The sequence below is a fragment of the Aspergillus foveolatus genome, assembly GCF_047715535.1.
Source record: "Aspergillus foveolatus strain CBS 279.81 unplaced genomic scaffold BDW70scaffold_46, whole genome shotgun sequence".
NCBI classification, from domain to species: Eukaryota; Fungi; Ascomycota; class Eurotiomycetes; order Eurotiales; family Aspergillaceae; genus Aspergillus; species Aspergillus foveolatus.
The window spans coordinates 187,016-211,584 of NW_027396110.1; the positions used below are offsets into that span (position 1 = coordinate 187,016).

The 24,569-nt window shown below is 49.8% G+C and overlaps 6 protein-coding genes across 6 annotated transcripts; 2 read left to right on the plus strand and 4 right to left on the minus strand.

Moving 5' to 3' along the window:
• Positions 1-347: 347 nt before the first annotated feature.
• BDW70DRAFT_162250 (putative transcription factor (Snd1/p100)) lies at positions 348-5,268 on the minus strand (the record flags this gene model as incomplete). The annotated part of the gene is made up of 6 exons (XM_073741095.1): positions 348-881; positions 952-1,332; positions 1,395-1,536; positions 1,598-1,902; positions 2,455-4,947; positions 5,131-5,268. 6 exons carry the CDS (start codon positions 5,266-5,268, stop codon positions 348-350), a joined length of 3,993 nt encoding a protein of 1,330 aa, XP_073593679.1.
• Positions 5,269-5,407: 139 nt separating this feature from the next.
• sod1 (superoxide dismutase SOD1) lies at positions 5,408-7,097 on the minus strand. The gene is made up of 4 exons (XM_073737708.1): positions 6,720-7,097; positions 6,006-6,337; positions 5,855-5,951; positions 5,408-5,796 (listed from the first exon to the last, which is right to left on the minus strand). The coding sequence occupies exons 1-4, from the start codon at positions 6,730-6,732 to the stop codon at positions 5,774-5,776; spliced, it is 465 nt and encodes a 154-aa protein (XP_073593680.1). The 5' UTR covers positions 6,733-7,097; the 3' UTR covers positions 5,408-5,773.
• A 427-nt stretch (positions 7,098-7,524) lies between these two features.
• Positions 7,525-9,020, minus strand: BDW70DRAFT_90202 (sedoheptulose-7-phosphate:D-glyceraldehyde-3-phosphate transaldolase TAL1). The gene is made up of 4 exons (XM_073745159.1): positions 8,792-9,020; positions 8,398-8,712; positions 7,965-8,348; positions 7,525-7,907 (listed from the first exon to the last, which is right to left on the minus strand). Exons 1-4 carry the CDS (start codon positions 8,828-8,830, stop codon positions 7,671-7,673), a joined length of 975 nt encoding a protein of 324 aa, XP_073593681.1. The 5' UTR covers positions 8,831-9,020; the 3' UTR covers positions 7,525-7,670.
• A 583-nt stretch (positions 9,021-9,603) lies between these two features.
• Positions 9,604-17,882, minus strand: BDW70DRAFT_90206 (Beige/BEACH domain protein). The gene is made up of 8 exons (XM_073745160.1): positions 15,143-17,882; positions 14,731-15,092; positions 10,939-14,683; positions 10,735-10,889; positions 10,383-10,688; positions 10,119-10,331; positions 9,907-10,071; positions 9,604-9,843 (listed from the first exon to the last, which is right to left on the minus strand). Exons 1-8 carry the CDS (start codon positions 17,619-17,621, stop codon positions 9,814-9,816), a joined length of 7,455 nt encoding a protein of 2,484 aa, XP_073593682.1. The 5' UTR covers positions 17,622-17,882; the 3' UTR covers positions 9,604-9,813.
• A 1,519-nt stretch (positions 17,883-19,401) lies between these two features.
• Positions 19,402-21,359, plus strand: BDW70DRAFT_140981 (S8 family peptidase). The gene is made up of 3 exons (XM_073737709.1): positions 19,402-19,967; positions 20,025-20,948; positions 20,999-21,359. Exons 1-3 carry the CDS (start codon positions 19,587-19,589, stop codon positions 21,125-21,127), a joined length of 1,434 nt encoding a protein of 477 aa, XP_073593683.1. The 5' UTR covers positions 19,402-19,586; the 3' UTR covers positions 21,128-21,359.
• Positions 21,360-21,980: 621 nt separating this feature from the next.
• BDW70DRAFT_162255 (uncharacterized protein) lies at positions 21,981-22,748 on the plus strand (the record flags this gene model as incomplete). Its single annotated transcript, XM_073741096.1, has 1 exon — positions 21,981-22,748. The coding sequence occupies one exon, from the start codon at positions 21,981-21,983 to the stop codon at positions 22,746-22,748; it is 768 nt and encodes a 255-aa protein (XP_073593684.1).
• Positions 22,749-24,569: the final 1,821 nt, after the last annotated feature.

Genomic DNA, 24,569 nt, shown 5'->3' on the forward strand with positions numbered 1-24,569 from the left:
ATGCTTGTATCTGAGCATAAAGCACCAGATCCATAGCAGAGGAATATACGTGACTATCCAGACCGCAAAAGTCATAAAGCCGATTTGTCTGACATCCATGAACTGGTTTCATTAGATTAACATTATGCAATTGTACAAGTAATAGAAAACACAGAGAAGAAAGAGGTAGAGTCTATAAGCTAAACAGACACCCAGCCAAACAAACAGGCGGCTCAAGACAAGACAAAAGATATTGGTAAGGGTATGTATCTATGCAAGCTATGACAAGAAATAGAGCCAACTCGCAGAAGTGCAAGGCCAGTAGGTATGGTGTATAATCATGTATAATACTGTAAGCAGATACTTCATCAAGCAGAAAGCTGGGTGGGATGAGCGACGTCGCCAATAGTCTTCGCTGCGGTATCATTTTCGATAACCTTCTCGGAAACCTCCTGTTCCTTTTCTGCGGCAGGCTGTGATTCTTGTTCTTTTTCTGACTGGTTTGTCGCCGAGACGCCGTTTGTCTGCGCAAGCTTGGATTCAGGCACGGGAACAGTGGTCGCCCTGCTCTTCCCATTTTCCTTACCGAGGACCTCGACTTTGTCACCCTTGAAGATGACTGGGCCTTTGATGAAGCCAGGCTTGGTTTGACCATCTGCCGGCGCGGTCTCGAGGGCCCCGATAAGCTCGCGAGCTGGCTCGTCGAGGTTGGGCATGTCACCCCATTGCCAATCGAGTTCACCACCGTATTGCTTGGGTATGCTGGAGGGCTCCATGAATGATGTAAGAGTGGGAAGGACTTCTGAGGCAGAGAGGATGAAGATTTTGGAAGTGGTGACAGGGTCGAACCAACGCTTGATCCAGCCCCAAACGGTTGGGAAGAAGGCGGGAGCACCGATGATCTGGTCGAGTTAGTGCTTCAACTGTAGTAGAAACTTGGTGGCTTTTGGCATGGATCATTGGAACACCTACAAATATGCGGTCTAGAGTCTCGGGATAATGGGCAGTAGCGAGGACACTGGCGTCCTGCATGTGGCCTTTGAGATTCCAAAACTGCTTCAATCCAACACCACTGACATCCACAATATTGTTCGAGCTGACGATAGGAGTCTCCGGATGCGGACGGGGTAGTTCTGAGCAGAGCGGCATGACAAAGTTGAGGAGGTTCTCATAGAGAGCGAACAGCCGCAGGAGCCGCTGAGGGACTGCGGAAGACTTGTGCGTTTCCGCCGTGGCGTCCGGATCGGCCATAGTCGCATTGTAAGCAGCCATGTTCTTACTGTTCAAATGCTTGATCTCAAACACGTACACCGGAATACCGCGGCGGTCTCGACGGCCGGTCCATTGCGGATACTATATCCATAAAGTTAAGGTTAGATTCGACCCGGAACTAAAAAATTGATAGGAAAACTCACCATCCTCCTAGCAGCCTCGTAAGAGTCCACATCAATATTCTCGTATAGAGCCTCGATGGCATTCTCCTTCCGCCAATCTTCCGTATCCTTGAATTGGCCCCAAGCCCCATATACGTCAAATCTGCGTGCGCGGAGAAATCGCCTATTAAAACATGTTAACCAACATACCCAGTTAAGCCGCGTATATGTTAGAGCAAACATACAGCATCGTCGCATCATCATGGCTCGGCTTCTCCCCCTCACCCCCAGGCTTATAGTAGCCCTCCTTCTCACAAAAAGCCTTGAACTCCGTTAACTTCGCCTCCTGCTCCTCTGTCAGGTGGTTCAGATGCCCCACGAGCCAGGCATCACTCGCAGCCTGGGATGCCGACGCAACGGGATCGTTCTTGGGATCGGCAGGGGTGGTGTCGGCCTTGTTTTGAACGGAGGCGGAATCGCTCTCCGCTTGGCTGTGATGCGACTTTGTTCTCCACAACGGCATAATTTCGATATCGTTTTCAGGTGAAAGCTAGGTGTATCTGGAGCAGAATCGCAAAGAGGTGAAAAGAGAACGTTGACGCAGGGAGCGGCGTTGGAGTGCAGTGGGTCTGGCGTAAGCAGAGCTGGGCTTGTAGTTTGTTTCGGGCGTCTCGGAAACAACAATCAGTGCAGATGCAACGGCGATGTTGGGTATCGGGATTTTTTAGTGACAGCAGGGAGTGTTGAAAAGGGTAACGAGCGACGTGGAAGGCAAAAAAAGCCAACTATGGATCAAAAAGACCAAAAAGGGCCAGCTGATGGAAGGAGTCCGGCAACTCGGTCGACCTTCGATGTAGAACTCTTGCATAAACTTTTCAGAAATGCTTTGCTGAGTCATCATATCGGCCAACTTAGTCAATTATGGGGTAGTTATGCGGTCTATACTTCGTACTGCTCCAGAGGTAGTTTGGCACCACGTATGAGTCTCAAAATGATAGTCCATTTTGTAGGTTGTCCCATGCAAAAAAACAGCAATATTTGTACATGAACAAAACGAAACGCTGTGTTTTCAGACTAACTGCCTTTAGTCTTCCTCGCCAACATCACCGTACTCGTGCATACCACGACGCGACTCCCTAGCTTCGTCCTCCAGAGCCCGAAGGTTCGACAAAGTCTCACCAGCAGCACGCTCCCACGCCTTCAATTTGCGAGGAACGGTGGCCAGACCCTCGTGAACAATATCCGCGTTAATACTCTGGTCCAGGCTCTTCGATCCCTCGGGATCGAGCAAAGTAACGTGCAGGGTTCCCTCAGGTGCTACGTAGTCCACATTGGCAACAAGTTCGCGGTTATAAGTTTGCTCCTCGATGTAAGAGACCGCCTCTTCAAGGTAGTGCGGGAGGTTCACGGGAAACTGAATGAAAGAAAGAACAGCGTCCACGGCCTGGGGGCGGAGCTTCTGGGTGGAAAACTGAGCGCTAAGCGGTCTGAGGGCGGACCAAGGCAGGACTTCTGAGTTACCGTAGTCGATGTAGAGAACTTCGGCTTGTTGCTTCTCGCGATCGTTGCGACGGATCTTGGCGCGATACCACTCACCGTCTTCAGTGAATTTGGCAGCAACAAAGTCTCCGGCCTTGGGAGGACCAGGAAGGCTGGTGTCGTTTGACTTGTTGATATGGAATGATCGGAATGCGCTCATAAGCTCTGTCAGGGCCGAGGTGCCAGTTCCAATCTGTTGGAGCTTGATCCGCGCGGTGGTGGGATCAACATAGGTGACCATGACGTCTCGATAGTCCTTGCGGCGTGTGGTAGCTTCGGTCTCCACGGCGCTGCCGCTGGTCGCCTCCTCCTCTTCCTCTACTTCCTTACTAGGGTCCCAGTCATGCCAGAGTCCTTTACGAGCTTCCTTTGCCCTCTGTTCGGCAGCAAAGTACTCCGTCGCGTGACCTGACTGCTCTGCCGAGTAAGCGTGGACAGTTGCCAGACCCTCCTCAAGAAGAGTCTTGGTGAAATTTTCTTTGTTCACGTAAAGGGTACCGATGAAACCGCCGACCTTGTCAATGGTCTCAACGTCAATCTCCACATCACGCTGCATGCATCGTCTATTGGCGAGCTCATGTGCTTCGTTACCGAATGGTTCAGAAGCCTCACCAGGGTTACGTGCAGATCGAGGAGCGCGAATACCAGAAAGAACCAGGGTAAGCTTAGCGTTCTCGCGAGGCACTAGAACAGTGAAGCGGGACCCAGACTTGACAAAGTCGACAATGGCGGGGACACGCTTCTGACGTTGAAGAATAGAAACCTCCATCTTGGCCTTCTGGAGACTCTCGGAGTAATCTTGGTACTGCTTCGTCTTGGGAGGCTTAGAGCTCCACATGCCCTTTCCGTCCTTTTGAGCTTCAGCTTCGGCAATCATCAGATCGTCATAAATTGGAGATCGGTCACTGTCGTCCTGACGGTGACGGATAACCGATGCGTATCCAGCTTGCACAAGAGCAAGAGCAACGTTCGTGTTCCCTTGAATAACTGTGGCCACTTCCCTCTCTTCATAGCCCTCAGTCGCAGGTTTCTTGCCATTGATGGTCACCTTTACGTGCTTGCCAATGATCCTCTTCCGCAGGAATTCCTTGGCATCGGTAGCATATGGCGCTTGTTTGGGGTCAGATGGCTTGGGTTGACGGATGCTGCTCAGGCTAAGCTTCTTCTCCTGACCAGCCTTGTTCCTGACGAAAATGGTGTCTGCGTTCAGCACCCGGCCAACAACGTAATCCTGCTCAGTGGCCCCGCCAGCAGGACCCTTGGGCGCGACAAGACCAGTGAACAAGCCCAATCGGGCATCCTTAGCGACCTTCTCCGAACGGCGGAAGGCTGCCATCTCAGCACCGAGGAGAGGAGAGTGATGATCGTGGCATCGGGCGAGGCCGGCTTCCAGAAGATATCTGGCGATGTTTCCATTCGGGTGGAGAACAGTGGCAATGAGTTGGCCTTGAGGGGTGACTCCCAAAAGAGATACCTGGACCTTGCGTTGCAGAATTCTAGATTCGACAAACTGCTGGGCTTCCTCGCCGTAAGGCTCGGCAGGCTGCTCTTTGCCATCGGCACCTACCCGCTTAGTTGCAGGTGCCCGAACGCCGGCAACCACAACAATGACCTGAAGGTGCTCCGCTGGAGCAACAAGCAGCCTGACAACCAGACGATCCCCGGTCAAGACTTTCTCGACAATACCCTCGAGATGTTTACCCGACCACTCGTCCACCAGAGATTTGGCATCTTCAAGGTCATAACGGGTCTCGATGCGGCCATTTCCAGCCCCCCAGACACCCTTTCCTTCGGTTCTAGCGTGGTTTTCTAGAGCGCGAAGTCGTTCTAGCATAGCAACAGTTTCCTCAGAGTCATCACTTCGCTTGCCGGCTTCTTCACGAACACGGCTCCATCCCTCCTGGACGACGATCTCCGGTAACGTAACCTCGAATGTTGGAAGCTTGATCTTTCCATATTCGCGTTGCGAGGACGGGACGGAATACAGCGCCTGAAATTGGACAACCTTGCCGACAAGAAGTTCGCGGAGAAATTCGCGGGATTGAAAAGCATAGGGCTGTAGAATAAAAGTATTTAGTAAATATCCGAGCGCAAGAAATATGATCATGACATGAACAGGAGAGAAGAGGAACGGGCGAAACAAAGTATTGTGTCATGTTGCTCATTGCCCAAGGCCAGCTCTGCCTCCATGAACAGGATCTCAGGGCATCTCAGCGAAATGGAACTATGAAAGGCTCACCTCATCTCCTTCTCGTCGCAGTCTCGGCGCGGACACATATGCAAGGCTGAGGACACGTTCTTGTGCAGGGTTGTGAACATGCGACAAGACAACAGTGTCACCAGATAGCACTGACTTAACACGAGCTTCCAGAGGCATGCTGCAAAACGGAGTGAATTCAATTGACCAAAGAGGGACTTTCAATAGAAAACGGATAAGATAAAGGAAAGAAAATATGAGAGAAAAAGGGTTTAGTAAGTAGCAAAAGGTAAGAAAGATAGACAGTTGTTGTGAACTGGCGGTTGGAGAGGGAACATAAGCGGAAACGTGGTTCAAACTGCCAGAGCCGTGGCCGGACTTCGTGCTGGCTCCTGCTTTGTGGGGAGAGGTCTGGCCATGACACCCGCCAGCTGCGAACCATTTTCAGGGGTCAAAGGAATTACAATATGCCTCCTGACTACAACCCTATCTCATATAATGATGAAAAAGCGAGTATGAAGACAATCACGTAACTGCCGTTCAATTTGAATGTGGCTAGCTCACAGCACCTTACATTTTTCAACTAAGGCCACTGAAATAGCATCTGAAGACAGTTTTGCGCTACCTAGCTCTCGTCGCCCACATTATCCATTTGAGTCATCATATCGTCATTTTATGGGTGAATTTACGCAGCAATACCGATGACACCTATTGATGGCCATTAGCTTCGTCCACTCAACCCCCATTTAAGGTGAAAAATACTCACCGCAAGCAGGACGGGCACCAGCGTTACCAGTCTTCTTGGACTCCTCAGAATCACCGCGGCCAAGGTCATCAGTACCAGCGTGAACGACAAGGGTCCGCTGTTTCGCGTCAGCATTTCTCGAGCTTCTATCTCAGGTAAGGGAGTCACCTACGCCCAGGACGCTCTCAGCACCAATGAGCTTGATCAGCTTATCCGTCTTGGAGCCCTTGGAGTTACCCTCGGCGTCGGTCTTGAAGTTACCAAGGTCACCGACGTGGCGGACCTCATCCTCGGGGGCGCCGTGGGTCTTGCCGAAGGGGTTGAAGTGAGGGCCAGCAGAGGTGCAGCCGTTGGTGTTGTCGCCGAACTGGTGGATGTGGAAGCCACGCTCAGCGTTGGGGTCGTTGCCGGTGATGTTCCATGAGACGGTGGTGTTGGAGTTCTCGTCGGCCTGTTCAAAGGTGACGGTGCCGGAGACCTTGGAGTCACCACGGAGGACAGCAACTAAGATCAACCATGTCAGAAAGGTTACACCGCGACCACATCCAATAGTTCTAGAATGAGACCAGGGCAATCGAGATCGCCACTGCGAGATCTGGGGTCGAGAGGAGGGCCTGGGGTGTTCCTGGGCTCAGACCCAGCGACCGGACCCCTGGCCGCGTGACAGCAGATGAGCTACCCTAGCTTCCTAGAGCTTTCTCATCCTGGAGCAAGTATCAACGCCTCCCAGGGGAAAAGGAGACGATGATAGGCTGCCGGCTCAGGGCAAAGCTCGAAAGGTGCTCAAATGTGCTCACACAAGGTCCTCCGGCAACGGTCGATCGTGGATCCAACCACGATAGAAGCCAATAATAACACAAGATAGAGAAAGGCAATCTCAACTTACCAGCCTTGACCATTTTGATGGATTTATAGAGTTGAATTGGTTAAACCTGAATAGTGATGTGATGATGGATACTGGATACAGACAAAGAGAGGTGGAATGAATGGGAAGAAGACCGGGAGCGAAGGGAAGAAGAGGGACGAGGGGTAGTCAAGGTCGCAACGCTGACTGGATAAGCTGAGGATGAAAGGCCTCGGTGGATTATTCGATGGGCTTCGACCCTCGCAATTCCTGCCACTCAGTTCTCCCCCCTCTTGGTGGTTTTCGTGTGCACCCCACCCTACGGGACGTCGGAATGACGTTTTCGCTGCTGCTGAGGGGAGGGGAGCATCGGATTCCTAAGCAGTGCAATCCAGACTCAAGTATCTACCCAATGTATTCACAAAAACGGAATCGAAATATACACACACATTTTCAGTGCCCCTAAATAGCCTGTACGTGTGCAACATTCAGGTTACTCTCCTCAGTCCAGGGAGAACAGAATGTCACTTCGCCTGTTCAGATGGCAGTCTCAGGGTAACCCCACCATAGCACTTGTTCCAAACATGTTCGAAAACGGTGTCACAATTTTGACTGTCCTTGTCGATCTTCTCTTATATGGCATTTCGGCTTGCATCTACAGCTAGCTAGTAATTCAGGAATCGAGCTGGTAGCTTCAAGGCAGGTGTTAGGATTGAGAGCCTTCGGCTTATAATCCGGCAACAGAGCTCTTCCGGAGCTCAGCTAAACTCTTAACCCCACTTACGCAATCCCCGAGCTCGATCACCGTATATTTAGAGCGGATATACACTCCGACTGAAAAAGCAATCAAAACTTGAACTTATATAACTGATATTCCGTAACTCGTATCTTCTAAAGCAAAGCAAGTTTTTGCAAGTCGCCAAATTTTTACATAAACGAAATTGGTCTCATCACGCGGCAGCCGGTGCCTTTTCATATTCATGGTTCATACATCTACGCCTGGACCTTCTGCTTCAGGATGTCCTTGAGGGTGACAGCGTCGGCGGCGAACTTGGAGATACCCTCACGGAGCTTCTCGACGGCCATAGCCTCCTCGTTGAAGTCGAAGCGGAACAGGGCCTCGTCGTTGAGGTAGCTGCGCTTGGCGATGTCGAGGGTGGTGGCGGAGGCAGCGTCGAGCTTCTTGGGAACGGCGTCCTTGGAGTTGTAGAGCTCCTCGAGGAGACCGGGCTATGTTTCGTCAGTGATATGCCTCGAAAACTAGAATTAAAAAGGTGGCAAACGTACGGAGATGGTCAGGTAGTCGCAACCGGCGAGCTCGGTGATCTCACCGACGTTACGGAAAGAGGCACCCATAACGATGGTCTTGTAGCCGAACTTCTTGTAGTAGTTGAAGATGCTCTGGACGGACTTGACACCGGGATCCTCCTCCTTGGAGAAGTCGCGCTTGTGAGCGGCCTTGTACCAATCGAGGATACGGCCGACGAAAGGAGAGATGAGGAAGGCACCAGCCTCAGCAGCAGCAATAGCCTGAACAAGAGAGAACATGAGAGTCAGGTTGCAGTTGATGCCGTGCTGGGACTGCAGGATGTGAGCGGCCTGGATACCCTCCCAGGTTGAGGCGATCTTAATGAGAACGCGGTCCTTGGAGATACCGGCTTCCTCGTAGAGCTGCGTGGGTTAGCAACGAGTTCAATTAAAGAGAAAATGTCTGGCGTACCTTGATGATGTGAAGAGCCTTGTCAACCGAGGCCTTGGTATCGAAGGAGAAGCGGGCGTCGACCTCAGTCGAGACCTTTCCGGGAATAATGTCGAGGATCTTCTTGCCGAACTCGACCAGGAGGTAGTCGAGGGTGGCGTCGACCTGGTCGTCCACAGAACCGCCCTGCTTCTTACCCTTCTCAACGGCGGCGTCGATCAGGCTGGCGTACTCGGACTTCTTGGAAGCAGCCAGGATGAGAGAAGGGTTGGTGGTGGCATCCTGGGGCTTGTACTTGTCAATGGTGGCGAAGTCACCGGAGTCGCAAACGACAACCTATAATTGAATCGATATCGTTAGCGATGGCAACTCATCGTAGATGTGAAATCCAGTAACCCAGAGAGGGGTAGCTTACGGTGCCAGTGGCTTTGAGCTGTTCAAGAGAAGAAGACATGGTGAATATGGTATAAAGGGATGAACAAAGAACAACCTAGTTTGAAGCAACGGATGGAGGAAGAATAGGAGAAGAGGAAAGATTCCGATGGAGCGATAGTTCTTAAATGAACCTAAATTGAAGGGACGTGGCGGCGTTGGATGTTTTTGCGGTTCACCTTGAAGTCACCCAGACATTGGTGGGGCTCGAGTGGCTTATGACGCTATTAGGGAGTTCCGGTCCGGAGGGGTAAAGTCATGACTAAGGCTTTGATATTATTATGATTGTTATGGCTGGAAGGGCATAACAAAGCAATTGCACGCCAAACCGTATAGGCGATTCTTTGATAGTATTTCCATGCTGAAAATTGATATCATCCTCTCCAATCTGCTCACCGAATGCCTACTCGTGCCCTTCATCTAGGGTCTCTCGACACCACACCATATTTAGTTTATTCATAGATCTCCCCGGAGCTGTGCTCTACTCTCTTCCCAACACGGCCCAGAGTGCTCCGGCATACAGCCGATCCACTCCACCCCGTCTCCCACCTGTACTTCCACACATGCAGCGATCCAGGGCCTGTTTTATTCACCGAATCACCGGAAGCAGGAGCCCGTGACAGGCTCTGGTGGTGCATCCCGTGATTAGGCTCATTCTCCACATCCCCCCATTTTACGGACTCGTATCGAGGCCGAGTGCCCCAGAATTACAGAAGTAGGGCTTGCCCTTTCTATAGGAGCGTTGTACTCCGTACAAAGGTGTAGTATATCCATAGTCTTTCCTGCAATGGCTCCCGTTGAGGGAGGAATAGCCGCAGCCGCCTATATCTATTCATCCAAAACAACCTATAAACCCGATGGCAATATTCACTCCAAAGGAAAAAGCAACAGCATCAGTGTCGAGAAACATGAAAACAGGAAGCAGATACTCCGCGGATAAACAAAGAATTTATAATCCCTCGACTTTGAGCATGAGATAGCCATCAGGCGAGAAAACTTTACAGGTCATCGGCGTTGGACACAGCTCCACTCATACTATAAAGTATCAATCAGCATTGCGGGACAAAATCCAACTTCAAATACCAGGTCGCCACTTACCACTCTTCCTGCTTCATCGCCAGTATAGACAACTTGGGGAAACGCCTGGATACAGCTAATTCCGGCGGCTATATTTGCACCGTTGTCGCGGTTGTTATCAACGTGATGGAGCTGGCGGATCAACTCCAGCTCAAAGCGACCATTTCTGATGATCTTGCTCCAGACCTACAACGTGTTAGTTCCGCGCCTGGGTCCTGGGAGTCGCTACTTACATTGACGACACCTCTTTTATGGCCGGTAAAGACCAGCTCCCGCTCTTGCCATTCGTCGCCTACCCCTTCGTAGAAAACACAGGCCAACGTCATATCATCGGATGGCTCGCAGACTACCTGTTCAAGCAATACGGCTCCATTCAGCGAGTACAGCGTGATGCGGTTCCCTCGACACACGGCGATTTCTCCGGTCACATTATTGATTTGGGCACACTGGGCTCGCATTAGTTATGTTGAATGATGAAAAGGGGAACTGGAGCATACATCAACAGGCCCTTTTAATGGAAGCTCCCGCAAAAAGCACTGACGGTTTAGATCCCAGAGCATAAGCTGACCGTCGATCGACGCAGACAGCAGGGTACTAAAGGACCGGGATACTGCAAGTACAGTCACTGGTGTGCGGTGCCCGAACAAAGATCCCGCGGGCTGCAGGTCAACAGATTTTGAATTTGCCGTGAAGTTCCATATTGAGATGGTGCAGTCGGCGCCTGAAGTAACCAGCGTTCGGGAATCCGCGAAGGCGGCGGCGGTCAGCTGGCCCACGTGGAGGTGCTCGAAGTGGCCAAGAAGCTATATATTATTAGTATTAGGCGCCATAGACGATGAGGAGGATTACCTTTCGATTGTCTGTGGAATAGAATCTAACGCTGCCATCAAAGAACCCCCATTCCAAGTACTTATCATAGTTTGGTGGTATGTTGAGTCGCAACGCAGAGGTACACAGTAAACGGTCGTTCCTCATGCATAGAGACGAAACTCGTTCTCCAGTTTCTAGGAGCACGTTAAGGCTGGAATAGCGTTGTAATGTATAGGAACTCACCTAGGAGCGCAATAGGAAGCTGGGTAAGCGACTCAGCGAGAGTATCTAGCCGTAGAGTCTTGTGCTTATGTACCTCACTTTGAGGATGGGGTCGATTGAATATCTGATGTGGTGTCTGCCCAAAGTTGTGAATAATCCCTATGGTGGCAAGCCGCTCAACGGGATCATCTATAGCGTCGAGATCCTTAGCACCTTGGTAGGAGAGATGGTGGAAAACATTGACCGCTTCAACAGCAGCCTCGCCTTTTTGCTTGCATCCGAAGACCAAATCAATCCAATGGTGCAAATTCCGAGTCACATAAGGGCTTTCCAGTGCTTCTCGATTTTTGGCTATGAAAATCTTTGGATCACCCTTCGCCCACGGTGGCAATTCCACCGAGTCAATTGTTGTTGCCATGTTTTGAAGCACTCCAAAGTCGTACTTGTTGGAGTTGACTAGGAACTCAGGGAGATAGAAGAACTCCGGTATTAACTCCCGCACATCTGACATGTTGCCTCGCGAGGCAGACTCCCAAGCCTTGCCGACAGAATAAAAGAGACGGTCGGCGTGGTCGAACGTCCCTCCCTGCAATAAAAGATACGACTTCACAAAAGGCTGCAAACGAATCAAATAGGAGCTTACAATCATCGCTGAAGAATAATGAGTGCCGTAATGAAATGGTGGCGAATCGCCGTCACCCATTTCTGCAAAAGCTTGATACCGTTCTCTAAAGTCAGCCTCTCGTTCCGGTGTTTGGCAGCCCATCGGCTTGGATAAGTCACGGAAGCTTTTCATATTTGTGAGATCCAGCTCCTGGCTCGTATAGTCGGCAATCACCCAGGGAAAAACCGGATACTGCGTTAGATCGTTAAATGTGCGTCCGGCGAGTGTGTTGATCAACATAAGGTAATGGAAGTTGGAGATCTCCCCCTTTACCCATTTGCGAGTTGCTGGGTATACCGGTGAGTGCCCGAAAACGCTGGCAAACTTTGAGCCAAGAGACTGTGGTGCGTCTTCAGAACTTCTGAGAGTCTCAAACCGCCATATATCCTCCGGCCGCGAGTGACCAACGTTTCCTGTAACTTGCGGGGCCTTGCCAGCAAGCTGGCTGCACAAAAGATCTCGAGCTTTGGATGAAATGAGCGTCAAGAGATAGCTGCTTCCATCGGTAAAAAAGATCTCAAGCGCAACATCCCGAAACAGGAATCGTCTCTTGGATATAATAACGAGGTCCGTCCATTTCCAACTTCTAGTTTCGTGTTCCTGGGGTTTTCGCTCACTGGCTTCTCTGCCGGCAATCATGCGGACGTAAGGGTCGCGCTCGTCACTGGGAGCTTGCGAAACGTTGACTATTTCACCATCGACTCTCTGGAAGAAATTGTCAAGGATGTATATATGCTCTTTGCCTTGAATTAGTAGCCCTTCAAAGGCTTCTAACCCAACAATCCGGGAAACGTTGCAAAGATTCTCAACTTCATCGCCGCGATGTAAGCTTCTCATAACTTTCCGGTTCTTGTCGTCATAGTCTTCGAGATCCGCCGCTGGATCACCGATCATCTCGAAGCTTTCATCCATGACACTCGCATTGTCAGGCCCAATGCCGTGAGAATTGTCAGTTGATCGCTCATCATCCAAGGGGGGAGCAAGAGTTTTGCCGTTAGAGGGTCCTGATGCGTCTACCTTAACAACAGGAGGTTCCGATGCTTTGCGTTTCGGTTGGTAGTCTTGTCTCTCCTTTGTGTCGTCGGGGACAATGCGTAGTCGCATGCGGCTCCTTCCTTCAGTCTGGTCTAGTCGCCATTTCCTCTCTTTTTCTTCTGCCAGAATGCCGCCAAATCGTCGTAAGTCAAGGGTTAACCGAAATAATTCGTTCCACATAAAAACATGGCTATCCTGCTGGTCTTGTAGGGCCCTATGATATCTCAAGAGCTCAGAGTTGGCTATGTTCGAGCTCCAATGAGGAAACGTGATTTCATGCCTGCGCGTCACTTCATCTCTTACTTTCTCCATTTGGCTTATCTGTTTGAGCCTTTCATGGCGCTTCGTCATCCGGATACGCCATGAAGTCTCTATGGCCGTATTTTGCTGGTGAATGAAGTCTTCCCATGACTTTGACACATTTCCCAAGAACAAAGTATTCAAATCGTCTGCGTGGTTGTCTATCCATTCCAAGAAGGCAGTGTCGTCCATGCCTGCAAGGGCTTCGAAGCCCCCAGAAAGACGTTCTTGAAGGGGAATTGCTGCATGGTTCAGTATCATGAATAGTTCGGCTGGCTTCTGAACCATGATGACTCGGAAAAGACCCGCAGCAGCCACACGGACGTCCTTATTCTCATCTATCAATTTGGTGTAAAGAAGATAGCACAGCATTTGCAAATTGTCCGCTTGGGACTCGCCTGCCTGAAGGAGTACCACTTGCCAGTAGGACAGGCAGTCGAGAAAGGACAACGCATCCGGGCCTTGAACCTCGGAAAGCTGAACTAGAACAACGCGGAATAAGTTTGAGCGGATTGTAGCGATAATCTGGCTACATAGCCTTATACTCTTCAGGGACGAGACATCCGGCCGTTGAAGATATTCCAGAATTGTTCCCGAAAATTCAAGAGTCGCCGTCGCCCCGTCGATAAACCATCCTTCTAATGTCGCTTCCGCTAAGTGAGTTGTGAACCGTCCCAAGTTGGTAATAACGCGTGGCTCTGCTAGCAACTCAGTCTTTGAGAACGCGACGTCCTTCAACATTTGAAGCAGTCTTGTTAACACCCAAGAGTTAAAGTATGCTTGGTGTTCCAGAAATCCCGGCGGCGTCTTGGAGAAAAGACCCAACCCAGAGAAGTCTTTCCGCTCCAAGAGTTGCTCTGAGAAGATTGACAATATCAGGCATAGAATACGCGAAAGAAACGGATGCTCTGTGAGCCCCTCAATATCCATACTCCCTAGAGCAAACGCATGCTTTATTTGCAAGGGAGAACGAGAGTGTTTCCCTCCATGTTGTGATACGAGGATGAAGGAGGACGATCGGGGTATCGATGAGCTAGTCCCATCGCGGGTTCCGGAGTGCTCAACAGTCGTTGTGCGCAGCTCATTTGTGTTCCGCGATGGAGGAGGGCTAGTTCTGGAGTTTGGATCATCGAGGCCGAGGCCACTCACTCGGTAAGATAATTCTATGTCCGCACTCACAGAGTCCGAACCGACGACAACAGGGAAAAGAACAGAAAGCACGTCTTCTGCGTACTCGGACTTGGACGCGAACTCACGAAAGCCCTCTGATTTCAGGTGCAAGCCGGCAAGGAATTCAATGACTGTTGCAAGAAGTATTGCTTCCTGATCGTTTGTACCGACGGGTACAGGGTGAGCCATGAGGGGCCGAGCAGTTTGGCCTAGGTCAAGACCGTGCAGATTCTCATGGGCCATGACAGACTTCCTCAGAGCACTTCGCATCATGTCCGCAATGACGGGAAATATCTCAGGAAAACAAACTTTGACTTCATTTGCCATTAATACTCGGCAAAGTGAAGCATTGTCGAATAGTCTGTCAGCCATCGTTGTACCGAGATCTAGACCAAGGAGGACTGAAAAGCAAAGGGGCCATAAGATAGGAATGTTCCACCATCGTCTCAAGCAGCCTCGCATGATAATATACCCATTATTCTTTTCGTTAAACCTCTTGTTATAAGTGCTGCCGTTGGTCACAAGCACCTTAGCGAGGATTCTACTTGCTAGAACAACGATTTCTGGCTCGTCTTCACACATGAGATAAAGAAGCCACTATGAAATAGTTAGATAACATGAAGTCTAGCCCCTCGTCCACATACCTTATTTGTAACGGTTCTGGCGAATTTCTTTATTAGCGCCAGGTCACGGGTGTCGCAGACAAGTGAACATAGCATTCGGAGCATTTCAGTAGCAACCTGACTTGTAGACATACTCGGGCCCTTGTTGGATGGGAGCCCCTGCTGCCCTGAATTTGTCCTAAATCGCATACTTTTCTTCTTCTGCAATCCGCTGGACTCTTTGGGCTTGTGTAGGGCATATGTGATAAAAAGAGCTAAAGAGCGAAGCAAATCAGCTGACAAACAACTCTCCATCAATGACCTGAACGCAGAAACAAATGGCCGCAGCACCTGCGGCGAAACGCTTCCTCCTTTAAGGGCCTCGAGCAATTTCTTGTTAACACCTAGTCTGTGTAAGCCAGATCTTCGAGATAATGAAGCTTTCGAGACGTACGCATCCGCGCAAGGCGCTTGGAATTAAACCGGCGGAACTGACTCTCCCTCGCAAATACGCAGAACTGTGAGTAGTACAGTTCTACCAGAGAAGGGGCGCCGTATCTCCAAATCTCTAAGTCCACGAGCAATACCCTATAAGCGAGGGGATTCGTGATTATTGAGCGGGTTGGCTGTTCAAAGTCGTACCCAACAAACTTCAGAGTCAGGCGTAGAAGATCAAGAGACAGAGCAGACCGTTGTTCATCGTTGGAACAAACGGCGGCCACCTTGGTCGAGGCCCATCCATAACCAAGTTTTTCTCGAATTATTGTAGCGAGGATTCCATAGCCATTTTCTTTTTCCATTACTTCACTATTTCGCCAACTGTCCTGCACTGCCTCGTATAACGCTTCAACTGCAAGAAGAGTAGACTCAATGGAGGAAGCTGAATAAACGAGACTCAAATGAACTGAGGCGCAACCGCCGATGCGCCAGCTCATGTCATCGAGAGAGTGAGGCGAGGTTATAACAGGATCGCCCGTCAAGATGCCGACACCGTGAAGTTGAATTAGAGCATCATTGATTGCAGGGCTGGCGCCATTAATAGCTATTGCGTTACCTCCGCCTTTTGTGTATTGATTAAGCAGTTTCCTTGCTTGTTTTGAAAGAGACTTGACAAGCTGGGATCCGTCCATAGTGTTGCTGTCATCATCATCAAGAATAGACCGGGCAGAAACGTTGATCAGAATACCACTCTCGCGAACCAGCGTGCTTGCTTTCCGACGGATCGCAATAACGATATCCGATTGTTCTTCCTTGCCGGGATGTAGGTGCTCGTTACGAAGGTTCAATGTTGCTGATGCTTTGTAGGTCTGAAAAGAACCCAAACAATCTTGAAAGTTACCGTAATACCGAGGGCCAAGGTTGTAGAAAACTGCTACCATATCATCGCTATGTGCCTCTCCAAGGAGGATAGCATTCGCCAAAGACCACCGGCTAGACGACACTCCCCTTCCGAGTTTCATGGCCAGATCCCGAGGAGTGCCGAAGAAAGCTTGAACCCGCGGCGAGCGATTCTGAGCACTTGGCAAAGGTACGCATGGATATTCGATTTTTTGCTGCTCGATGAACTCCCCGTCAACGAAGAGCAAAGCACGAGAGTGAGACGGTGGTTTTGGTTTTTTGTGCACCACACAGATATGATACCACTTATTAGGCTCGAACGCAATGGACTTGAATCGCACGCTTGGGCGTGAACCTTTAATTGAAGTCTGTAGAATGAAGTTGCGAGTGTCTTTTTCCAGATATGCCAGGAGGAAGCAGGTTTGACTAGAGTCGAAAGCGCCGAAAATGGTTGTATGCGTGCTTGGGTCGAAATGATCAAAGCGAGCCCAGACCGCAAGAGTATATCCGTTGGAAGTAACAGGAGGAAAGGAACGGCCTATTGTTGCAAACTCCAAGGAGGAAAAGCCATACAAGGATAGATCAAACTGAATAAATGGAGGCTCCTTGGAGCGTTTGAGCACATCGACAAGGAACTTTAACGCCTTTGGACATTTGTGAGCCTTTTTGTAGAGATATACCGCATCGTCCATGTTCTTGGTCCCTTGGGTGCATAGCTGTTGGGCAAGTTTTTGATAAAACAGCTTCTCCGTTCTCAGGAGGTTTTCACTGAGCAAAAGCGGAAGAGTCAGGCTAAATGCCCCTGTATTATGCAAAATCATAACATTCCGTTGAGACTGTGAGGCCAGTCTGTTGAGGCACGATGGTACAGCTAGCCTCAAAACCGTCTGCACGGGCCTAAATAAGAAGGAATGCTTCAGCCATACTCGTAGGAAAGGACCCAAAAGCTCCGGTGCTTCGATAATCTCTGACGCTCCTATAAAGCGTTCGACTTCCTTCTCGACAGCATCGGGAGTTATCTCTGACTCGTCTGTTTTCTGGAGCTTTGTTGAGAGTGCTGTGAAAACATCCAATACAGTCTCTTGACACAGTGACGCTGCGAGAACGCTACCGCAGAAATATTCCACATCGCCTTGTGCAGCATCTAGCTTCAGTATCAGTGTGGAGAACGCCTCTTCGAGAACTAGTTGCCCTCCGCCAGGGATTCGATTAGCAAAATGCCTTTTATTTCCTAGATGATCTCTGAGGCATTCAGCAAGAACCGTCAAGCAGTCTTTGTAGACCGCCAGCAAGCTCCGCCTCTCTTCCTTCGTGTGCACGCTTGGGGTGTAAATCTCCGAAAGCTCTCTGACAAGCCTCAGTAGCGTCTGGAAGCCGCTGAGTTGCCGGAATAACTCCTTCGCCTCCGTAGGACGCGGATTATCGATCAACGTGTGGCGCAGTCGGAGCAGACACTCGGTAACCGTACCTGTAAGGCTTATATCGATATAATCATCGCAGATAGATTTCAGCTCATCGATAACCGGCGCGAACTCAACAAAAGGGCTTTGGGTAAGCGAGGCGGAGTGCGGCGACAGGGAAACGGCCTGGTTCATTGCGCCGCGAAATCACCCCGGCTACCTACCTGACGGCCAGAGACCATCAGACATGAACAATCACTTCGACTTGGTGTCACAACAGCCCTCATTGGCAGGGCGAGGAAGCTGCGTCGTCGGCAGAGGCGGAAGGGTGGGACCGAAGGCCTGCTTCGAAGTAGGATCAGCAATTGCGCTTTGGAGAGGGACGCCACGAATCGAAGACCTATGATTTATTAGTTTCCTTTTATTAAGAGATCAACGGTAGTAGCTAAACTACAAATTTCTCGGCCGCCGACAAACAGGCAGTGTCGCTGGACCAAGAGGGTGAAGCAACGATTCGTTTCGAGAGATCACTCATGTGACCCACATCAGCCACTTGCAGGTATCATTGATGGGTTATCGATAAGAGCTTATCTTCACGAGGATATCCCGATTGCTATTATCTGAGCATCATACTAGGCATCTGGATAGCCGTTGGGGATGCCCAATTTCAGCATTTGTAGCTGCAGTATCGTAATACCTGACTGGGATGAAGTCATACAGAGCATCAAACGCTCGGAAGCATCCTCAGGAAGCAATTGCCAAATTCTAGATAAGGTTTTATTTCTACACTTATCGCTACAAAGTTGTAAAGAATATATTTCCACCTCGACAACATTCACCGAGGTCGCAAAGTAGCGCGAAAGGAGGGGCTTATAGTACTGCATGCTAGTAACGCCAGCAATACGATACTCCATTAAGCAGGATTAGCTGTAGGCTCAATTTCTTTGTTGGTGGGACTATGAATGTCCGGCTTCGAAAGAAACACTTCCGAGTTCGGAGTAGGCATCTCCGTTAAAGGCCGTCAGTGGTCCAAGGAGAATGGATGGTCGTAAGTACTTAGTATTGCATTAGAAACAGAATGGAAACCTGGAGCTCGATATCTATGGCATAGCTGAGGAGTCGCCAGCAATCCAATATAGATTGCAACCCTTGGAAACTGTTTAGTATTCCATGTATTCCCTCCAGCATGCTAATTCAACGGCTGATTGAAGCTGCTGCATCATCCGCAGCGCAAATCGTCTTAGCTACGAGGGCGGAAAAGGTTGAACCGAGTTATTCTTAACAAGAGTCAGGTCGTCAAGTTTGCGTACGTCACGGCTTGGGCTACCTAGCTTAAAGCAGCTTGTGTAGAGTCATGGATACCACCTATCGTACCCATTATCGGTTGGCAGGATTCCGGAGTCAGGAATGAGGCGGGATCAGCGATCAGCAGCTTGTAGCTCGGCCCTGGCTGGGGTTGAAATAGGAAGTTAGCCAACTGACAAATTCGCCATTGTTCCACCCTGCTGTTGTTCTTGGTTAGGGTGACCCCTCACGAGTTCCTCAAGCGCCTGGTGCCTGGAACTTGGTTCTGGGGTCTGCTGAGGACCTGAGTCACCGCTGGACGGGCGTCCTCCGTCTGACTGTAATTTACGATAAGGCGATTTTCGTTGTATTGCCAATTGATAATTAGTAGTAGAAGGCATCTCTACGCCACAAATGTGTACTCCGTAGTACTTGTAGCATACTAGCTATCACAACTGCACCCGTCTGACTGTTGATCTGCTTGATCTCCGCAGCCTCCACCACTGGCTGGTTGCTCAGCATGGGTCCTTATCATAGCGTGACCTGGCCGCGTACTGCCGCCATCTGTAATTGTTAAGTAATTTACAGTATTATACCAGGACAGAGGCGTGAGGCGAGTCACCTGATGCGTAACAGAGCGTAAAGTAACGAGTAACTAATGATCCTGGATTGCATCTTACATCACCCTTCCGTTGGTGCAGCTGACTGATAAGCTCGGCTCTCCCCATCCAACCTCCTCACTCCTCATCTCCCCCATCCCTCTCTCTTCATCTTCAACATCTCTTATCTAAATCATCGTACTCTTCATCTTTGAAATCCTGGTTTCTCCTATTTCGTTGGTTTGTCAAGTTCGTTTACATTCTTATAGCCGCCATCATGAAAGGCATCTTCGGCCTTTCATTGCTTCCGCTGCTCGTTGCAGCCTCGCCTGTTGTTGTCGACTCCATCCACAACGGAGCCGCTCCCATCCTTTCATCCACAAACGCTAAAGAGGTTCCGGACTCCTATATTGTTGTCTTCAAGAAACACGTAGACCCTGTTGCCGCGTCTGCTCACCACAGTTGGGTGCAGGACATCCACGAGCAGAAGAGTGGTGGTAGGTCAGACCTGAAGAAGCGTTTCCTCGGCTTGGAATTCGGATTCGGTGAAGAGATCTATGATGGTCTAAAGGACACCTTTAATATCGCTGGATCCCTCATGGGGTACTCGGGACATTTCCACGAGGATACAATCGAGGAAATCCGCAAACATCCTGATGTAAGTACACCGCCGGATCACGGCTCTGCCCAAAACTAACGTTTTATCTTTCCATAGGTCGAGTATATTGAGCGAAACTCTGAAGTTCATACATTGGAAGACACGGATGTTGAGAAGAACGCCCCTTGGGGTTTGGCTCGTATCTCTCATCGGGACAGACTCACTTTCGGTACATTCAACAAGTACCTCTACGCTTCCGAGGGAGGTGAGGGAGTTGATGTTTACACTATTGATACTGGTATCAATATCGAACATGAGGACTTCGAGGGCCGTGCTTTCTGGGGCAAGACTATCCCTAACAACGACGCGGATGAAGATGGTAACGGTCACGGCACCCACTGCTCGGGCACCATTGCCGGAAAGAAGTACGGCGTGTCTAAGAAGGCCAACATTTATGCTGTTAAGGTTCTCAGGTCCAGTGGCTCTGGCACTATGGCCGACGTTGTCCAGGGTGTCGAGTGGGCTGTCGAATCTCATCTCAAGAAAGCCAAGAAGGGTGGCAACGGTTTCAAGGGCAGCGTTGCTAACATGAGTCTTGGCGGCGGCAAGTCGAAGACCCTTGAGGATGCTGTCAATGCTGGCGTTGAAGCCGGTGTTCACTTTGCTGTCGCTGCTGGCAACGACAACGCCGATGCGTGCAGCTACTCTCCCGCAGCCGCTGAGAAGGCAGTGACTGTAGGAGCCTCGACCCTTGCTGATGAGCGCGCTTACTTCTCCAATTATGGCAAGTGCACAGATATTTTTGCTCCTGGCCTCAACATCCTGTCTACCTGGATTGGCAGCAAGTCGGCGGTCAACACCATCTCGGGAACCTCCATGGCCTCTCCTCACATTGCCGGTCTCTTAGCGTACTTTGTTTCCCTCCAACCGTCGAAGGACTCTGCTTTCGCAGTCGATTTCACTCCTGAAAAGCTCAAGAAAGATATCATATCCATTGCCACTGAAGGTGTCCTTACTGACATTCCTGCGGACACCCCCAATGTAAGTTGCGCGTTCGAATTTTCACTGGTCTTAGCTAACTTGTGATCTAGCTCCTCGCTTGGAACGGTGGTGGCTCTACCAACTACTCTGATATCATTGCTAGGGGTGGCTACAAGAGCGGCTCTCATGTCGACTCCACTCCATTCAAGGCTGGTGGTATCCTCGCCCAGGCCATGTAAAGCACTCCGGAGTGCATCTGTGTTGCTTGTTTGCTGAAGTTTTCGCGTTGGTTTGGCTTGACTTATGATTGATTGCGTTACCGACACTCGGATAGTGAGTGCTATCTTTGGCCACTTGATGGTACATGGCATAGATCGTTTTGCAATGACACCGGATGAAAACCCACATCAATACAAAGTAGTATGTTGCCGAGTTGGCATCAAGTAGGGATAAATGACTAGTCACGTGCCTGTTGTTGACCCAAACATAGCCCAGTGCGGTCCTGTGGTTATGCTTTCCGCCCACATCCGCCAACTGGCTGAAGGGGAATAATAGAGTCAATCTTGGATCCTAATCTAGATCGACTGTCGCATCGAGGACTCACTGAAGGGGGTGTCCATACCGGAAGGTAGAGGACGGACTGAGGCTGCAAGGCCCTCTTACACCCACACTCGACATTGACCACATATTTGACCGCATTCAGCCTTACCGCAATCCCCAATGTCATGATATCAGAGTTTGACCCAGCCTTCAGTTCGCGCTGCTCGTCATCAATGGCGGATGAGAGATCCGCATATCCCGCAACCCATGGGGAGCACTACGAGGGCTACTCTGTCCACCTATGAGCTCTTCTCTCAGCGATATCGTGATGCAAAGGTCGGGTTGAGCATCCGCGCGTTTCCACGAGTCTAAGACGATAACATACAGTTCAGATTGCATCATACAGTTAGTCTCACGTCGTTCTGACGGCTACTAGTGTCCGTGTACTTATATAAGTATCTAATCTCACATAACATTAACAATTTCCTGGACTCAATTGGTTTCTACTTTACACAACATCCATATACGTGTAAAATATTTTCTCAAGCGACCATGCGTTTCTCTTCTCTATTCGGCGGTCTCCTGCTTGCCGGGACGGCGATTGCCCAAAACACAAGCTGCTCTCCCAAGTCCTCTGACGCCGAAGTCGTTGAATACGCGTACGCATTGCAAGGACTGCTCGAGAGATACTACACATCCCAGCCGATCAACCAGACCTTCCTGAGGGATGCCACCAATGGCTCGAGAGTGGAGTACTACCAGAACCTCCTCGGCATCCAGAGACAGAACCGTTTGGGCGTCCGGGCTTTACAGCAAGTCGGCTCTCAAATCCCCGGGTTCTCGAACCCAAGATGTGACTACTCGATCCCGAATGCAACCAGCGGAGAAGAGTACGTGAAGAATGCTGCTGTACTCGAGGGTAGCGTTGCCAGTGCCTTCATTGGAGCCACTGGTTACACCCAGTCCCCGGAAGTCTCGTTTATTCTTGCTAGACTGGCAGCCGTGCATACTGCAGACGCCAGCTGGCTTGCCGCAGAGCAGAGGAGCGTTGTATTCCCGTCCAACGTTTCCTCCTTGGTGCCCGCTTACAACCCGGAATACGTTCTTGGTTCTGGCAAGGAGCCTGGACGACTTGGCCAATACCTTCAGGACTGTGTCACGGCGCCTTCAGATCCGTGTGGCCAGACTTTCTTCATCGGACCGCTTGTTGGTAGCGTTGGTAACCGGTCTTCTGCAGCTGCGGTCCCTTCAGGCTCCGGCGCCTCTATCACTCCATCTATTTCTCCCACTGCGGCGGCGAGAATGCGCTTTGGATTCTGAGTAACCATTGATGGGGTCATCTGAACATCAGCGCGCGGTGCTCAAACCTCGACCATGGGATATATTAATTACTGTTTGAAGCGTACTATGACTACGATGACTGACTGTTGGCGGAGCGGCGTGTAATATAGTATCGTAGATAGTCCCGTTAACCGTTGTTAGTCTTGCTCAAATACTCCTAATTAGTTAATGCAAGGGTTGAAACAGTATATGCGATTATTTTTCCCCGCTAGTCTCAGATGCGTTCGAATCATATTGTAAGTGTTTTGCTGGTAGCCTAATAAAATATCTCTAGGGATCTTGGATAATTGAAAGCATCGTGAGCGGCCTTGTATTATGCCCCATGCTAGGCCGAATATAGACTTTATCATGAAAGAGTTCACTAAGAATGCACTGTATTGTATTGACATGTGCCATTAGGAGGATGACATCAGGTTCAATTAAGCTCACCTTCGGCTCGTTGGTTCAGTTTAGCTACCGTAGCCCGCTCACTTGATTAAGAGCAGTTGGACATACTCAGCTTCCAATGTTTCCTTCGCTCGCTATGAACTGCATATGCCTAAACCTTTATGATTCATTAGTGCTTTGATATGAGTCTCACCTAGTCTAGTAGTTCAGAAATGCTCTGGCCTCATATTCTTCTATTCCTCTCACTCGCCTTACTATATCAGCTGCTCTACAGCCTCTCCTGCCCATTTGGCGAACATATCTGGCCATCTTTGACGTTTGCGGCTATAGATATTCTACTTACTCTACTTCGATTTACAAAGCTTACAGTATCATAGCGGGCCTCGGCTTATTACTGCGTAGTTGTCCGGTGCAGTACAATTCGCAGCCTGCAGTAAGGGTCTCGAAGAGTCTAGGGACAACCCTGAAAACTTTCTTGAATGTTAGTCTACAAACTGGTGGCGCAGTACTTTGACATGACAGTAGCACACAAATGCATTCTGGTGAATTTCTAGTGGAATGAAGCCATCCAAAACCGAACATTCTGCCGCTTGATTTGTCACGGACAAACACAAGAGGTTAAAAGCGTCAAGATATTTGCTAAAGGTTCGATTAATGACAACATAATGGACAATCACCAGCACGACGGGCGAGAAAGCCCCCAGGGTGTGGGATATCGTCGGGAAATCTCGAAAATGTTTGCAGATGTTGGGGAGGACCCATCGAGACGTCTCAGTACAAAGTCGAAGCGCGTGCAAAAGAAGGGAATGTCAAGGGGTTGCTTGCCAAGGGAGGATGGTTCTCAGAAGAGCAAAGTGACGGGCTGAAGGGAAATCTGAGAAACATAGAACTTTGCGCCTCGAGGGGTTTCTGATCTGCCTATGAGGCTCGCAAATTACTGTGATTCCCAATGCGGCGAGTAGGCCGCCTTCATATCTCAGACTAAATGGCATTTCCAGAGCTTTGATATCTCCACGACTACAAGAGTATAGAGAACTATATATATTGATTAACTTATTGTTGTGGATGCTCAGAGGGAGAAGGGCAGAAGGAAGCTGTATCAACTACACGGACGTAGCCTACTAAGGGTCGGATGCCATATGACGATTAATTATCTACCTCGTTGACGATAGATATCTCTTCTTCAATCTCTCTCTCTGTCTGTACAATACATAGAGGGGTCAGATCAGGGGTCAGAGATTAGGCAGCATATATCACGTGGCTGGTAAGCTCATTCCAGGCACTGGTGCTCGGGATAAGCTGTCACATGATATATTCATATCACTTATCAATTATTTGAATAGAATATGAATAAGGGGTTTATTTTAAAGGACGGCCCGTCAAAAACAATAGACTGGCTCTTAAGTACAGCTG

What these genes read in the sequence shown, in the direction of transcription:
- BDW70DRAFT_90202 (XM_073745159.1), bottom strand. Translation starts at nt 8,830, where the DNA reads ATGTCTTCTTCTCTTGAACAGCTCAAAGCCACTGGCACC. An exon ending in AGCTCAAAGCCACTGGCACC is followed by an intron (nt 8,713 to 8,791) that starts GTAAGCTACCCC and finishes ATTCAATTATAG; the next exon opens with GTTGTCGTTTGCGACTCCGG. An exon ending in AGGCTCTTCACATCATCAAG is followed by an intron (nt 8,349 to 8,397) that starts GTACGCCAGACA and finishes TAACCCACGCAG; the next exon opens with CTCTACGAGGAAGCCGGTAT.
- BDW70DRAFT_140981 (XM_073737709.1), top strand. Translation starts at nt 19,587, where the DNA reads ATGAAAGGCATCTTCGGCCTTTCATTGCTTCCGCTGCTCGTTGCAGCC. An exon ending in AAATCCGCAAACATCCTGAT is followed by an intron (nt 19,968 to 20,024) that starts GTAAGTACACCG and finishes ATCTTTCCATAG; the next exon opens with GTCGAGTATATTGAGCGAAA. An exon ending in TTCCTGCGGACACCCCCAAT is followed by an intron (nt 20,949 to 20,998) that starts GTAAGTTGCGCG and finishes CTTGTGATCTAG; the next exon opens with CTCCTCGCTTGGAACGGTGG.
- BDW70DRAFT_90206 (XM_073745160.1), bottom strand. Translation starts at nt 17,621, where the DNA reads ATGAACCAGGCCGTTTCCCTGTCGCCGCACTCCGCCTCGCTTACCCAA. An exon ending in GCTTCCTATTGCGCTCCTAG is followed by an intron (nt 10,890 to 10,938) that starts GTGAGTTCCTAT and finishes ACGTGCTCCTAG; the next exon opens with AAACTGGAGAACGAGTTTCG. An exon ending in CATTAAAAGGGCCTGTTGAT is followed by an intron (nt 10,332 to 10,382) that starts GTATGCTCCAGT and finishes ATGCGAGCCCAG; the next exon opens with TGTGCCCAAATCAATAATGT.
- sod1 (XM_073737708.1), bottom strand. An exon ending in GTGCTGAGAGCGTCCTGGGC is followed by an intron (nt 5,952 to 6,005) that starts GTAGGTGACTCC and finishes GACGCGAAACAG; the next exon opens with CGGACCCTTGTCGTTCACGC. An exon ending in TGGTGCCCGTCCTGCTTGCG is followed by an intron (nt 5,797 to 5,854) that starts GTGAGTATTTTT and finishes GGCCATCAATAG; the next exon opens with GTGTCATCGGTATTGCTGCG.